Source organism: Rattus rattus, chromosome 12 (genome assembly GCF_011064425.1).
Source record: "Rattus rattus isolate New Zealand chromosome 12, Rrattus_CSIRO_v1, whole genome shotgun sequence".
NCBI lineage: Eukaryota > Metazoa > Chordata > Mammalia > Rodentia > Muridae > Rattus > Rattus rattus.
Window position 1 is genome coordinate 56,798,072 of NC_046165.1, and position 15,822 is coordinate 56,813,893.

General features: G+C 39.9%; 1 protein-coding gene across 1 annotated transcript in view; it reads left to right on the forward strand.

Annotated features, from left to right (window-relative positions):
• The window catches only part of Cdca2 (cell division cycle associated 2), a 45,624-nt gene extending 33,608 nt beyond the window's left edge, over positions 1–12,016 (forward strand). The window contains exons 14-15 of the mRNA XM_032918087.1: positions 7,630–7,801; positions 10,298–12,016. Coding sequence (XP_032773978.1) covers positions 7,630–7,801; positions 10,298–11,478 — 1,353 coding nt within the window. The 3' untranslated portion in view covers positions 11,479–12,016. The remainder of the gene's footprint in view (positions 1–7,629; positions 7,802–10,297) is intronic.
• The last annotated feature ends 3,806 nt before the right edge of the window (positions 12,017–15,822 follow it).

The window sequence follows — 15,822 nt, forward strand, 5'->3', positions numbered from 1 at the left end:
TCAAGCTGAGGCAGGAAGATTGCCACAAGTAGCTCCAGGCCAACCAAGGCTATATATATATATATATATTGAGGCCCCATCTAAAAGGAAGAAGGGGTCCTTTCTGAAGTAAACCACACAAGGTATCCATGGTAAAGAACTCAACTGGGAAATTCCTAATCACAGCTTAAGTGTTCTCAACAAAGAAAGTTTGTGACAGATCTGGTAATTAGCTTGATTTAATCATTGTGAGATGTATGTATATATCAAAATATATTGTTTACCATAATGTATGCAATTTTAATTTGTCAGTTACACAGTTTGTACCTGTTAATTAATGTTTGTCAAAACTTAGTGAAACCAGAATTTCAGGTTCCATGTTATAGTAGACATAGGTACGTAAAGATACACCATGACTATAGCTACCCAAATCCAGACTTCAGATAATTCTGGGAGAATTACACATCAAGTAAGTGGTCTTTTAAAGCTCCCTCTTCCAGTGTCTTAGGGTTTTACTGCTGTGGACAGACACCATGACCAAGGAAACTCTTATAAGGACAACATTTAATTGAGGCTGGCTTACAGGTTCAGAGGTTCAGTCCATTATCATCAAGGCAGAGCATGGCAGCATCCAGGCAGGCATGGTACAGGAGGAGCTGGGAGTTCTACACCTTCATCTGAAGGAAGACAGGGACAGGGCATCCTCAGGCAGCTAGGAGGAAGATCTCCAAGCCCATCCCCACAGTGACACACTTCCTCCAACAAGGCCACACATTCTAATAGTGCCACTCCCTGGCATGAAAATAAAATCTGAACAACAAAAGAAGTTATAACCCAGATAACCAACACAATGAATTCATTACCCTCAGTGTGTCAGTAACAACAAAGAATCCTTCTCCCCCTTTCTAGACACTGTCTCCTTCGTGGGCTGAATACTATTGAATCATGTCTCCTTCGTGGGCCAAATAATATTGAGATTTTTCTATATTCTAATGTATGCAAATATCATCCATTTAGCGTGGTGAAGGCTCCTATTACATTACAGTGAAACCCATTGAAAGTAATATTAAACAATTGCCTACTTAAAAAGACTATAGTATAAAAGCCAATTAAATAGGCTTGGTTTTTGCAAATAACTTTTGTCTTCTGATTCACAAATTTGATTGTCTTTTACGTATTTAAGGAATATTTACTAAAATTCTAAAATTAAAGTCCTAATTTATGTTGCATTTCTCTGGAAAGGGTTTAAGTCTGTTGAGCACGGGACTTTGAAAAGAGCCTTAATAGCATACTTAGCAAAGGAATAGTGGTCAGCTGACCAGCTATTGATTGAATGTTCCATCATTTCCACAGTTCAATCAGACCCACCATGGTGAATCAGTCAGAGCATCCTCAATGAACCAACAAATGAATAGTTTTCCACACCAAAGGGACATGCCTCATGCATGGCAGAGGCATACATAACATAAACAATGCGGGCACCCAACCTGATGCTGACTTACTTGGATCATCAAGCCTTCTGTTTTCAAAAATGGCTCAGTCTTCTAATTGGCACTCATCACACACCACTGTTCTGCTTAAATATTCATGTATGTGATCTGTCTTTGCCCCAAGGTCTGCGACCATTTCTCATATACATAACTTGATCATTTTCCAGGACATTTAGTAAGTGATCAGCATCTATGTACTGAGGGGCTGGGTCCGTCCCATGCGTATTCTCTGTTCGTGGTTCAGTCTCTGTTCCCCTTTGAGCCCATGTTAGTTGATTCTGTAGGTTTTCTTGTGGTATCCTTGACCTCTCTGGCTCCTTAAATCCTTTGACCCCTTCTTCCACAGAATTCCCCAAGCTCTGCCTAATGTTTGCTGTGGGTCTCTGCATCTGTAACCATCAGTTGCTGGGTAAAGCCTCTCGATGACATTATGCAGGCTCAGTCTGTACTCCAACTCCAAAGCCCCCATATTCTATAGCAGTCTCAACAATATTAAAAGTCTAAAGTTCAAAGTCTCTTCTGAGGTTCATTCAATCACTTAACTGTAATCCCCAAAGCAAGACAGGAAACCACTTTGGCAAATTCCAAACTCTGCACCTCCATGTCTGATGGCAAAGCAGTCTTCAGATCTCCAACTCCTTTTTCATTTTTGTTGATTGCAACAAAGTCCTTTCTCCTGGGCCGGTTCCACTCCATTAGCAGTTTTCCTCAGCAGTTAACCCACGACTCTGGCATCTCAAACAATTTGGAATCTCCAAGACAATATACAGCTTCTTGTTCCAATATCTGGGATCCACACATGATCTTCTGGGCTCCTTCAAAGGGCTGGCATCACATCTCCAGCTCTGCCCTCTCTAGTACTCTAAGCTCAGGTTGATCTACTCCATTGCTGCTGCTCTTCTTGGTGATCATTCCATGGTACTGGCATCTCCGATATGTTGGGGTCTTCTGCTGCAACCAGGCTTTACCAATAACCTCTCATAGGGTCTCTTCGTGGTGCCAAGCCTAAAATCTTTTGCATGACCCCTTCAGTTCTGGGCCATCAACTACAACTGAGGCTGCACCTTCACCAATGGCTTTCCATGGTCTCTCACAGTGCCAAGCCTCAGCTGCTCTTCATAACCCCTTCATACCTTCAAAACCAGTACCACCTAGGTGACTCTTAACACAGCACCAAGTAAAGCTGCAGCGTGAGGTACAGCCTTGGCTACCTCTGGAACACAGCTTCTTTGTGCTCTCAGAAAACACTTCCCAGAAGCTTTCATCTCAGTGATGCTGGTCTCCAGCAGAAGATGTGTCCCAGATTAAAGGTGTGCACCATCATGCCTGGATCTGGGACTTGCTTTGTCCCAGATGACCTTGAACTCAGAGATCTCCTTGCCTTAGCCTGCTGGGATTCATAACCTCAATACCAAGATCCAGGTCAGAAACTTGTATCTCTCAGCCTCAAGATTAAGTTCCCAGGTGAGCTTTCCAATTCTTGATTGTAGTTCATTCCAGATATAGTCAAGTTGACAACCAGGACTAGCCAACTACACCAGTGTCCCCAAAATAAAATTCCACAGAGTAAGAGAAACTTAGAGCTTTATCAACCAAGTAGGTTTTATGTAGACTTGATGGGAATCCTGAATTGGGCAACTGTAAGCGGTTTTTTTTTTAACCAGCTAAGAAGTCCAAATTGAACAGACAATTAGGGGAAATTGCTGAGTTGTGAGTATTTAACGTTGAGATCACTTTCAGAAATATGCAGTTGTAAGAAATAAGGAAGGATGACAAGGGCTCTTGTCCACTTCTCCCTAATGAGGACTCTTAGCAAAACTAATAAAGGATCACAGCTAGCGTGCAAATGCAGTCAGGATACAAGACCTGTTACCCACACAGACTCTTCTGTTGTGGTTTTATAGCCCTGTCCCCTTCCTATCCACAGCCCCTGTTAACAACCACACTATCATTTTATTTGAGATTATGTAAATAAGAGACACATATTTTTGAGACAGCATAATTCTCAGTGGTTTTCTAGGTTTTCTATATCAATACTTGTTGCATTTTATTATAATTATTTTAATAAGAAAATGATTCTTTCAGATGAAATGCTACACTATGATATCCATTAAAATCCAAGGATAGGGGATTATAAATGAAACCTAAGTTCTGTGTTTCTAATTGCTGAAGTAGGTACATGGGATTCAGTATACGATTCTCTCTATCATGGGCTATTTGAAGTTAAAAGGACAGCAGCAGTGTGTTTTGAGCGAAAGAAATATAAGAACTGCATTGCTTCATTGGAGCCGTGTCAGCATCAGAGCAGGGCTTTATAATCTTTCCTTGATGTACAGTTTTGTCGACTGTACATGTGCTAGGATGCAGTGAATCTGCAGTCTCCTGAGATAACATTTCATCGTGCTGCCTAGGCCAGCATTGGACTCCTGGGCCGCAGTGGTCCTCCTGCCTCTACCTTTTTTCTGGTGGGACTAGAAGCACATGACAGCACATCAAACCTTTTCTTTTTTTCCCAAATGTGTATGGGGTCATTCATCTGATGGATGTGTACCAACTGTGTGTCTGGTGCCCTAAGACCAGAAGAGGGGGTGTGATCCCCTGGATGTGGACTAACAGTAGGGTATGACCTGCCATGTGAATGCTGGGAATGACATCAGGTCTTCTGGAAGAATAACCTGTGGCCTTTAATCACTGAACCATATCTCTCCCGCCACCTCCCCTGACTATTTTTAGATAAGTTTAAAAACATTTTTAAATAAATTATGTGACTGGAAAAAATTAAAAACATTTACTTCTGCCTTCTGCCCTGTGTTAAAAATGTACCTGATTTGGAGAGAAGGAAAAAAAAGTTTAAAAAAAAAAAAGTAGAGGTAAGTTCCTTCCATTGTCTTCCATCCACTCCAGGACCTGAACCAACCTTACCATTTCAGATCACATGGCTTCTCCCAAGGTTCCATACATCTTTAGTTATTGTGCTGTAAGAAAGGTGGTTTTGTTTTTTGTTTTTATACTCAAGTAAATTCCAGTTTGGGGCCAGTTCTTAGTCAGCTGATCAGATCCTATGGATAAGATCAGTGCTTAGATATACGTGTAAGATAGACCTTTTATTTTGCTGGTCTATTAGCTTATGACTTTAAAACAGAATTGTAGTCCTTAATCACTTGTCTTAGTTATGGTTTCTATAGTTGTAATTAAATACCGTGACCTAAAAGCATGTTGGGGAGAAAAGGGTTTATTTGACTTACACTTCCATATCACTGTTCATCGAAAGAGGTCAGGGCAGGAACTCAGGCAAGGCAGGAAACTGGATGTAGGAACTGGTACAGAGGCCCAAGAATGGTACGTTCCTCAGTGGGTTTGGCCTTCCCCCATCAGTCACTAAGAAAATGCCCTACAACACCTCTTATAGAGGCTCCCCTCCCCCCCCACCCCCCCCGAGAGCTGGGGACGAACCCAGGGCCTTGCGCTTCCCCTAGGCAAGCGCTCTACCACTGAGCCAAATCCCCAACCCCTTAGAGGCATTTTCTTAACTGAGTTCCCTCCTCTCAGATGGCTTTAGCTTGTGTCAGGTTGACATAAAACTAGCTAGCACATTGACATTTTAGGTAAGCTCAACACAGTTCATGTTCTTTGACATTCATGTTTTTAGAATATGTGAGGTCATGGCTGTGCTGTTGGCTTGATGGAACCATTGCACAGAATATACATTACCAAACATTGTAAACCAGAGATACTTTTATTTAACAATTTAAAATCTCCTTAAGGTATTTTTCCTCTCAAAGTAACAGGAAAGAATTTGGAAGATTTATAATAACTAGCACCCAACTCTGGTGGACATGGTCAAGTCTTGTGCTAACCAATTCACATTTGAGCTCCCTCTTTCAGAATTTCTTTCTCAAAAAAAAAAAAAAAAAAGTAAGAAAAGCAAAACACCACTAAAAAACATGTAGTCTGATTTTTGTTGTCTGTCTGCTTCATAGCATGAGGCCTGCCATGTGGTTTACATACACACTGTTCTTTGAAGAAAACTGATAGCACTCTCCTACCAACTATTTGTAATATACCTTTCTGGCTAGGGATGGGACTTGCCCACTTCCCTTCCTTCATGTTGGGATTTTGCTGCCTTGAACTTTTGCAGGTCTTGTGCATACTATCTTGGCAACATAACTGTAGCCTTCTGTAGGGGACTCTACTGTGATTCCCATTCTGCAGGGGGAGGACAATAAGATATTCAGTTGATACTACTTGGCAGTTAAATGATAGAATTTGAACCCAAAGGCCAAATGTTTCTCTTCTACAACACATCTGTGAACCCCACCTTAAAATATTTCTTTTCTCTTGGCTTCTACATCCACTGACCAAGCCAGCATTTCCTCATCTAGTCCATGAAATGTCAACAGATGTTCCATAAAAAAGAAAGTTTAATGAAAAAATATTTAACCCAGCACTTTACTTATGTGCATAGAGATTATTTATGCTGAGAACTTCTCACAAAATCACATGTTCAATATGTATTGCATATCACCAAGGGCAACATTCATCTTGTAGCATTCTAGAGTTATTTTGGCATGGAATGTTGTGTTTGGTTTTGTTTTTACAAGTTATCTATAGATACCTCAAGGAACATAGAGTTCTGTGCCGTTTCTGTGTTCTTGAATCTCAGCCATTCCTTTCCACCAATCGTTTCACCTAAAATCCTGTGGGCAGTTTCTTCAGGTTAAGCTCACAGGTGCTTGCTGGCCTCGGTATGCAGGCAACACTGCTCTGACTGGGTTCACTGTATTACACAGGGCTGTACTAGCAGCTGTCCCTGCATGGTTGCCAGGGCCGTATATGCCAGCTTCCTTCTGCCTGTGATCTGTTGTTGACTGCCTACAAATACTGTTCTTTTACTCTGCTGCTAGAGCGCTTGCCCCAAGATTAGAGTGGGACATTGTTCTTTCTTTGCATTTTGTCCTGAGAGCCTGTCGGTGGGAGACTGACTGTGTAGTAACTGCTCTTAAACTAGAGTCCTTAAATACCACATCCTATTTACTTTTAGTTCTCACAGCACACATGTTGTCCACTGGCTTTACCTCCCTAAGTGTTTAGATGGACTCACTTTCTGGAAGTATTAATTATCAAAACATGTTTTCTGTTGAAAGTCTGAACGTATCTTTCATTTCTTTTGTTATTAAAAGTCTTCCTTCGTTTCAGTATAATGTTTTAATTTCCCTAAAGTTAGTTTTTTTTCCCCCAGTGTGGAACATTTTTAAACAAAACTATTTCTCAGTGCTGGTAGGGCATTCAGAATTAAATATAATCCTGCATTCCAAAAGTTATTATTAAGACACTTAAAATTTTTGTGGATATTCACATTTTTAGAGTCAGCTGTCTTCTTATTGTGCTGGCCTGGACTCTTTTACTAGAGCTCAAACCCAGAGCCTTTTGCAAGCTAGGCAAGTACTCTTTCACTAAGCTATATCCTAAGCCTGTGTGATCTTGTTATACTAATCATTAATTCATTTATTGCTTTCAGAAGTTCATCCAGATTTATATTACCTTTCAATATTATCTAAGCACCTGTTTTCTCTTTAACAGGATTTATGAACAAAGAGCAGGCTCCTATAGCACTTCAGTAGATAACTCATACTAGATTCTTTTTTTTGTATAATTGTTTTGCTTGTGTATATGACTACATATGTGCCTGGTTCCATTGGACCCTCTGAGACTGGAGTTACAAACAGTTGTGAGCCACCACGCTGGGCGCTAGGAATTGAACTGAGATACTTGAGAAGAGCAGCCAGAGTTCTTAACCACTGAGCCATTTCTTCAGACCCTACATGCTAGATTAATCTTAGGCTATCACATCTGGTTATAAATAATCTTATTAATTAGCTTCGTTCAACTGTATAGCATCTAATCTGCCATTTTACTTTGGCAAATGCTCATTGGACAATATTGAGTTAGGATTCATAGATTATCTGACTTTATATAAGCTACCTTTCTGGCATTTGAGCCTAATTTTTTAAACAGAATGACTGATTTTAAGTTTTTCTGTTTAAAATAAAGCTCACAGACTTTAAAAAATGATAAGAAATATCTTAGACATAAAAGGCTAGAGTCTATCATGTTGTTGCATTATTCTCAAGTTACAGTGTCTTAATACGTATCTTTTCAGGTTTTAAAAAGTTACAGAAAAAAGAAAAGAAAAGGGAAAAAGGGTGTTGAGAAGTGCTTATATGGGCAAAGAGACATCGCATCCAAGAAGCCACTCCTGAGCCCCATTCCTGAGCTGCCTGAAGTCTCTGAGGCGACACCTCTGGCTGACTGCACACAGAGGACGTGCTCAGGTGCTGCTCTCTAGCCTCTAACATCTTCTCTCCCATCCTCTCTGTAACCACTGTACCCTTTGTCTCTTCCCATTTCCCATTCGCGTTTACAGATAAGACTGAATTTGTTACCAGTATAGGAAGTTGAAGTCTAGAACCTGTGAGGAACTTAGACTCTCTTTCAAAATCTGATGAAATTCTCACCTTTATCAGAGAATCCAGACACAAAATTTGCATGCAATTTTGGGGGATATTTTTGTTCATCTACTTTTTGCTTCTTAAAGCATTTTATTATGATGAATTATGTTTGGTTGTGTTATCACAAAATAACCGATTATTAATACATGGTAATAACAAAAAATAGAAAACACTTGCATCATAACATTTCTTTAGAATTATAATATAGAAATATGTATAAGTTGAGCTCAATTACCATGAAAGTGATTCACAAGTAAAGACCAAGTTGATTTATATCTTAAGATTTATTTATTTTATGTGTATGAGTGTTTTGTCTGAATGGATGTGTACTATATGCATGCCTGGCGCCTACTATGACCAGAAGATGACATCAAATCCCCAAAACTGGAGTTACAGATAGTTGTAAGCTGCCATGAGTTCTGGAAACCAAACCCACATCATGCAGGAGTAACGAATGTTCTTAACCACTGAGCCACCTATCTCTTTAGTCCCTAGAATGTCTAAGTTTTAAACTGAGTTTTCTTGCTCAAACTGTTTTTTAAAAAAAAAAAAGTACCTCCATTTAGCATGGTAATTTTGTTTGCAGCATTTTAAAGTAGCTACCTTTGTCCTGTGTCACATGATCTTTACCTACTTTCTTAGAGAATTCAAGAATAATAGTATGTATATCACCACAGACTCTGGCTTCCACCAGTTGTCTCAACATGAGTACAAAGCAAAAGTTTAACAGCTACTCAGAATAACTCACTTTAGGCTCATTTCCTTCTCATATGGATTGCCTTGGAATAGGATGTCTGCCATTTTTACCTGCTAAACCTGGCCTTATTTCTGTTTGTGTATTAAAATGTAACTGCTTCCATCACCAAAAAATACTTCGATGGTGTTTTTAATCTATAATTAATCTTTGTCACCTGAAAAGAAGGTTTGAAGCAAATCCAGTTTTTTCCATCTCTTCCTGTAATTTTCTCTCCCCAAAACCTCTTCTTTTTTTTTTTCCCTTGTATAATGGAATACACACACACACACACACACACACACACACACACACACACACTGTGTGTGTGTACCAATTTTAAAGCTATAAAAGAACCTCGCCCATGTAGTCATTGTAAATCATGAGCTGTATGAATCTCTACATAGTATTTTACCTGCTCTCAGCATGGGTGTGTTTTCAGATTGAAACTGTTTTTTTTTAACTTTAGGTTTAGCTATTTTTTATGTATCTTTCACCTTTGGTTTAATTTAAAACCTTTTCTATATTTACTTGAATGATTAGCTAAAAAACATTATCTTGGATAATAGATATAGAATCTAATAGCATTGATTTTAAAATCCTAAGAACTGTATTACTCTAGAACTGTGGTTCCTAACCTGTGAGTTGCAGGCTTCTTGGGGATCGAATGACCCTTTTACACGGGTCACCTAAGACCATCAGAAAACACAGATATTTACAGTACGATTCTTAATGGTAGCACAATTCAGTTAGGAAGTAGCAACAAAAATAATTTTGTGATTGGGGGTCACACACCATGAGGACCTGCATTAAAGTGTCACAGCATTAGGAAGGCTGAGAACCACTGCTGTAGAGCATATTTTTTGTTAACTTCAAGCCTTACTAGTAGTTTTCTCACCCATGAAGTACATACACAAAGCTACATGTAATGTTCCTACCCAGAGGACAAAGCTTATTTAGTCAGAAAGAAGGACAAGGGCTGGACTTGGAGATTGTGGCCCATGGCTCTGTCTACAGTTATATAGGAATTATTGGGAAACATGAGTACCATACAGTTTAGCTGCTTTGTCTTCAAGTACCTAAGAATTTTAATTTTTATCACCTTGTTTCAAGAAGACATTCATAGAATTTGAAAGGTGTAATGTCCTTTTTTTTTTTTTTCAGATAAATAGTAAATGTCTCACACTATTGGACTTCATGCTATGGAAGCACATTAGAGACAAGGAAGCTACTTAGGACAGCAGTCTCGTTTTCATAATCTGAAGTTGTATGCTTTATATAGAATTCATGTGTTGAAGAGTTTTCTTTACCTATGGTCTAGGGCAGTAAGAGGGACAAAGTGACAGATGAGATCAAGAACAGCACAGTAAGAGGGACAAAGTGACAGATGAGATCAAGAACAGCACAGTAAGAGGGACAGAGAAGGCATGAGAACAGGGGCCGGGTGATGAGTGTAGGCTATGTAAGTTCTGAAAGCTTAAAACAACAGTGTTATAGAGAGTGCGTTCATGTACGTGAAACACTGCTTATTTAACAGGCATTGCGCTGTTCTTTGTAATTGAATCTAAGTGTTTATATGCCCATAGATGATTTCAACATCCGTGGTGAGCTGGAAGAAGGAACCTCTTTTGAAATTCCCACGAGAAGGAAGAGATGCTTGCTGCAGAAGGAGGATCCACCTGAGCTTGATCCAGCTCCTGATCAGTCTGTTGTCTCTGACTTTTGGTGCTACTTATTGCCTCTCCCTGCTGCTTCTGAGGGAGGGCCAAATGCCAGTACCAGAGACACAGGCAGTGAAGGGAACACCAAAGCAGACAGAGCGGAGAGTAAACGTCAAAGTGCAAAGGAGCCAAAAACCGGGACTAAGACCGAAAGCAGTCTTGCGCCTTGTGCTTCTGTGACCCACCACGGTCACATTGTGTCCAATAATCCAAAGCCTCTGGGCAGCCTTCAGAGCCAGGACTTTCTCAAGGCTGGTCAAAGTTTGGAAAATCCTTGTGAGATCCTTACCATTTCAGAGAGTATGAATATAAAGTGTGAGAAAGAGAGTGAATGCCTAGCTCCACAGGGAAATCTGCAGGGCAGCCCTTTCTCAACTGACTCAAAAAGAGAACATAACTGTTCAGAAGATGTCCTCATTGAAAATACAAAAGAATCTACAAGCCACGGTGAGAATGCGGGAAGGAAATGTGCAGAAAATGGCAGCACTGCTAGTGGTAGAGAAAGGAAGTGGAGAAGACACACTATGTATTGTGAGGGTCAGAGTTCATACCTGGATCAAAACAGGAACCCTGCATCTTCCTGCAGTGGGGAAAAATCTGTAGGGATTGGTTTAGGGAATCCCCAGCTGATTGAAGAGCTGTCTAACACCATAGAACAAAGCTTTCAGAGACCAAGGGGTAAAAGCAAAGTGAGACGCAGCACAAGGCTCCAGAAAGACTTGGAAAATACAGGGCTAATATGGCTGTCTCCAAGTCCTTCCACTTTTCGGAAAACCAAAAGGAGAATGACAATTTGTACCTTAGACAGCAGGGGATTTGAAAGTACATCCTCCAAAGAAGAGACTCTATCCTCAGGACAAAATCCAGGGCCCTTGCCATCTATCTCAGGCAGTGAGAGCCAGGGTGTTGGTTCTTCTGAGCTACCCAGGAAGAGGAGGAAAAGCTTTTGCCTGTCTGCCCTCTCAGATGGTAACAGTATGACTCAGCTACCACACTTCAAGAGAAAACCCTCTCTCAAGAAGGGGGAAGGCACTCAGCTTCCCTGAGGAGGCTGGGCCCAGGAGAACAAGGGCAGGGACAATTCCTCTGACGATGGCTCTTAAGGAAGGGGACCCAGCTTCCTGTCTGCTCTACTTCATCCCTATTCAAACTTCAGTGCATTGCACATTTCTAATAAAAATCATTTGAGTTATGATGACTTTAAGTAGAAATAGGTGAATTTCTTATCTTCTCCCTCTATAAATGTGTTTGTCTTTTTGTTTCGCCTTTATTTTGTTAAAACATTCCTTTCTAGATCCGACAATGTGTTTCTGCAGTTTTATTCCTTTTAGTGCACATTCACCACTAAAGTCTTAGACTGCTCTGGAAAACATACTTTAGAATGACTTACTCTTTCCTTTGGTTAAATTGACCAGCTTTGATGACTTCATTGTCTCAAATCAGTTTTCCTTTGCTAATTAAGTGAAAATGAGGCCCTGTATTGAAATTTTAATTCATTGACTGGAACTCTATAGATAAAATATTGTAAATGGATATGTAATTAAAAATAACTGTGCAATCATTCTTCCAGATTGTTCAAATCAACCACAGGTAATTCTGAGTTTAATTCATTGTTTCCTATTAAATTTAATTTTAAGTAGAAACTTAAAAATGACCTAGAAAATATGTGTGTTTGCCAACCTGAAGCCTGGTGTAGGTCGCTGATTTCTTCTCAGAGCATTTTCCTGCAGTCGAACTCCGTTTCCTAATATCTCTACTACTGCTTGCCTGTTCCCTCAGCACCAAGCTTGCCACAACCCCCTTGTCTTGGCAGTAACAGTTTAAATACTGAAACTGCAGGTATACCTAGAATCTGCAACTGTACATAAATCGTCTTATCATTAAACAATGGTCCCAGCAATCCTTTAAATCGTTAGCTGTCCTTAAGCCTGATAGCAGAAACATGTTAACAAATAGAACTCCTATAAATAACACTCGGGGAAGAAAGCTCCTGCTGGGCGGCCCATTTCCCCCTCGGTGGTGGAGCTATTTGTTACCGCCTTGGCACCACCAGGTCTGGAGTCCCTGCTGAGAAGAACTGATGGATTTTACATTAACAGGCAAAGTGATCCCCAATTTCTCCTGCTCAAGGCTGAATTGTCCAAAACTTTCTTTTATCTCTACATATAAATCATGTATGAGCTTTTCCGTGTACGTAGTCACTAAGTCAGTACCACTAAATACACTCTTTAAAAGATAAAGAATTAGCTTGTTTTAGAAACTTTGGGTTGAGTGATTTTTTTTTTTAAAGGGGTAAGGGTCCCAAACACAAACTTAGAAATATGTTTAACAAACTTAGAAACATGTCTTAGGTTTTAACAACAATTTTAGTCTTTTGCCCTTGTTTGGGATGAAGCTCAAAAGCTATTTATTGATTGCTGTTTGCCTCCCTTTCTTTGTTATGGCCCTGTTAACTCAGCTTCATCTGATGGGAAACAGTTTACAAACTGAGTTCTCCAAGTTCTAGCTGATGGTGACTCAACCTTCCTAATGCTGTAACCTCATGCCCCACCCCCAACCAGAAAATTATTAATGTCTTGCTACTTTGTAGCTGATCTTGCTACTGTTATGAATCATAAAAATGTTTTCCAATGGTGTTCGGTGACCCCTGTGAAAAGGTTGTTCACCCCCAGAGGGGTTGTGACCCACAGGTTGAGAACCACTGCCTTAGTTTCTTAAAGAATATTAAGGAATATAATCTGTGTCTTGCCTGTATCAGAAGCTTAGTGTAAAGTTAACTTCTGTGTCTGATCACGGTTGCCCCCTCCCCATCCCCATGTGTTTTCATTGGTGGTAAACTGAAAACACTATCTTTTTTTCTAGAAGTAGCTAACCCTGGATCCTTAGAATGTCTCTGGTCTTGATTCTGTCCTTGAAGGTATTCTCATTTCTTCCAGAAGATGGCAGTGTGGTTCCTGCAATTTTTTTCCCTGTGCAAACATCAAGGCTGGGGCTTCTTGTACCTACTGTTGCTTGAATTTCCCAGTATTTTTAGTCGGTTTTTATTAGGAATTGATGATCATGTGTGGAGAAATCAGAGGAAACGTAATTTAAATGAAATATAAACAGCTTTCTGTATAGAGAAACTCAGCTGCCGTGCCTCTTCCAGACTTCTTGTGCCCATGCAAGTATGGTCTGTCAGTGTGGACTATTCATGCATGTGTGCGTATGCACACACACACATACATTATTTTGCAGCCTCTACTCCACAGAGTACCATGACTGTCAGTCTTCCTGTGGATAGCGCTGATGCCCCTCAGTCTTTCAGCCCTATGTGGCATTACATATTTGGACATGTGGAATGTGGACGTGACTTGTTTCCTGCTTTTGTCACAGGCTCTGCGAGATGATGCCAGTGCTGAAGTGGGAGCTAGGTTCTCTTCTGTAGATTCTGGAAAGTTCCTCTGACATACAGCTAGTATCTCAGCCTTCTTTAAAAGTTCAGTTTATTGAAGTAAAACAGCTTGCAAGAGCTGACTTTAAAAAGAACATACTGTCTGAATTTTAGAAAATATATATGGTTGCGTACGATTTGGACGGCAGAGTAATAGTATGTCTAACAATCTAACCTTCATCCCTAGCTTTTACAGTTGATTAGAATTCAGTTGTACTTTTTGCTTTTTCTAAAATGTCACAGAAATGGAATCTCAGGTGATTGATTGATTGATTGATTGATCAGTCTTTTGTGCCTATTTTTTAAACAGCATGATGCTTTTGAGATTTATCTGTGCTGCATGTTATAAATGGTTGTCACTGTTTATTGCTCGATATTACTTCACTCTGCATATTTAGGTTATAAGGTTTGGGGCTTTGTTGTGGATAAAGTTATATACTGTTCAGATGGCTCTTTTGATGAATACATACTTCCATTCATCTTGGATACTTGCTTATAGATTGGATCTCGATTTGTATTTCCCAGTGGCTGAGAATCATGAGCACTTGGCTTTGTTTGCTCTCCTCGTATTCTTGTCAGTTGTCTTACCCAGGATCTTTGTTATTAGTGCTGAATTGAAAGTTTCCATACTTTGATACAATTCCTTCACTAAGTTTTTTCTTAGAAATATTTTCCCCAGTTTATGGCTTCTTTTTTGTTTGTTTGTTTGTTTTCTTGGTATTGTCATTTGAAGAAAAGGTTTTCATTTTGTTGAAGTTTAAATTTATTTTTCTTTCTTTCTTTTTTCTTTAATGATTCATGTCTTTTGTGTCCTAAGGATAGCCAGGCATGGTATTTCATGTCAGTAATCCTAGCACTGGGGAGGCTGAGGCAGGAGGATTGTTGTGATTTCCAAGGTAGCCTAGGATATTTAGTGAGTTCCAACCTTTTCTGATCTGTCTCAAAAAGCCAAAGGACAAAGATTTCTAGAAGGTTCATGGTTATATTCCTTAATTCAGTTTTCTGTCTACTTGGAGTTCATTTCTGTGTGCCATAGGTAGCCTTCTTAAGTGGAAATCAGCAAGCACCATTTTTTGAAAAGCTCATCTTTGCTGTGGATAAAGTTATCAGATGGTTCTTTTTACAAATACATAACTTCCGTTCATCTTGGATACCTATTGTTGATATCCTTGTTGAAATCATGAATCTGTGTCTGGGCCTTATTCTGTTGGTCTGTGTGTTTACTCTACCAATATCACAACATCTTGAAGACTCTTCTCTTCTGGCTGTGAAGTGTATCCCTGTTTACTTATGGGAATGGGGATGGACTAGAAGCCAGCTGAAGCAAAGGGTTAACCAAATCTCTCTGGGGCCTTCATTCTACCCAGATTACACTCCTTTTTGGAGACCATGAGTCAGGATTAGAAGCATCCAGAGAAAGGGTGGGAGGCCAGCTTCCCTGGAAGCCTGGTCTTGAGCCCAGTGAAGGTTTACTGCAGTTCATTTGCATCATGACCTTCTGTCCCCAACCCGTTGTTTCCAGGTTATTAGCTTTATTTAGACATTGTCTTCTACATCAAAGTTCAAAAGTAGGTTTGCCTTTTTTTTTTTTTTTTTTTTTACAAAAGGTAAATGTGTTTCATTTATTTTCATAAAGCATTATAGTTTGGTTTAATATGAAAGCTGTCATTCCATGCTCAAAAAGTAACCTTAAGATTTGAGAACTTGTTGCCCCGCACCAAGTCATTCCAGCATTTATTCAGCAGCTACTGTATGCAGGCGTTTTGAAGACTTTGGATGCTCTATTTTCTCCAAGAGGCAGAGTAACAGTATAGGGTAGGCTTATAAAGGCGTCCCCAGCTCCCTTCAGCCGTCCAGCTGGGACCAGCTTCTGTGGGGCAGGCTCCTGTGCTTCCTAGGAAGTGTTTAAAATGCTCATACTTTACAGACACCCTTGCATGTCTTCAGAGTGCAGGCT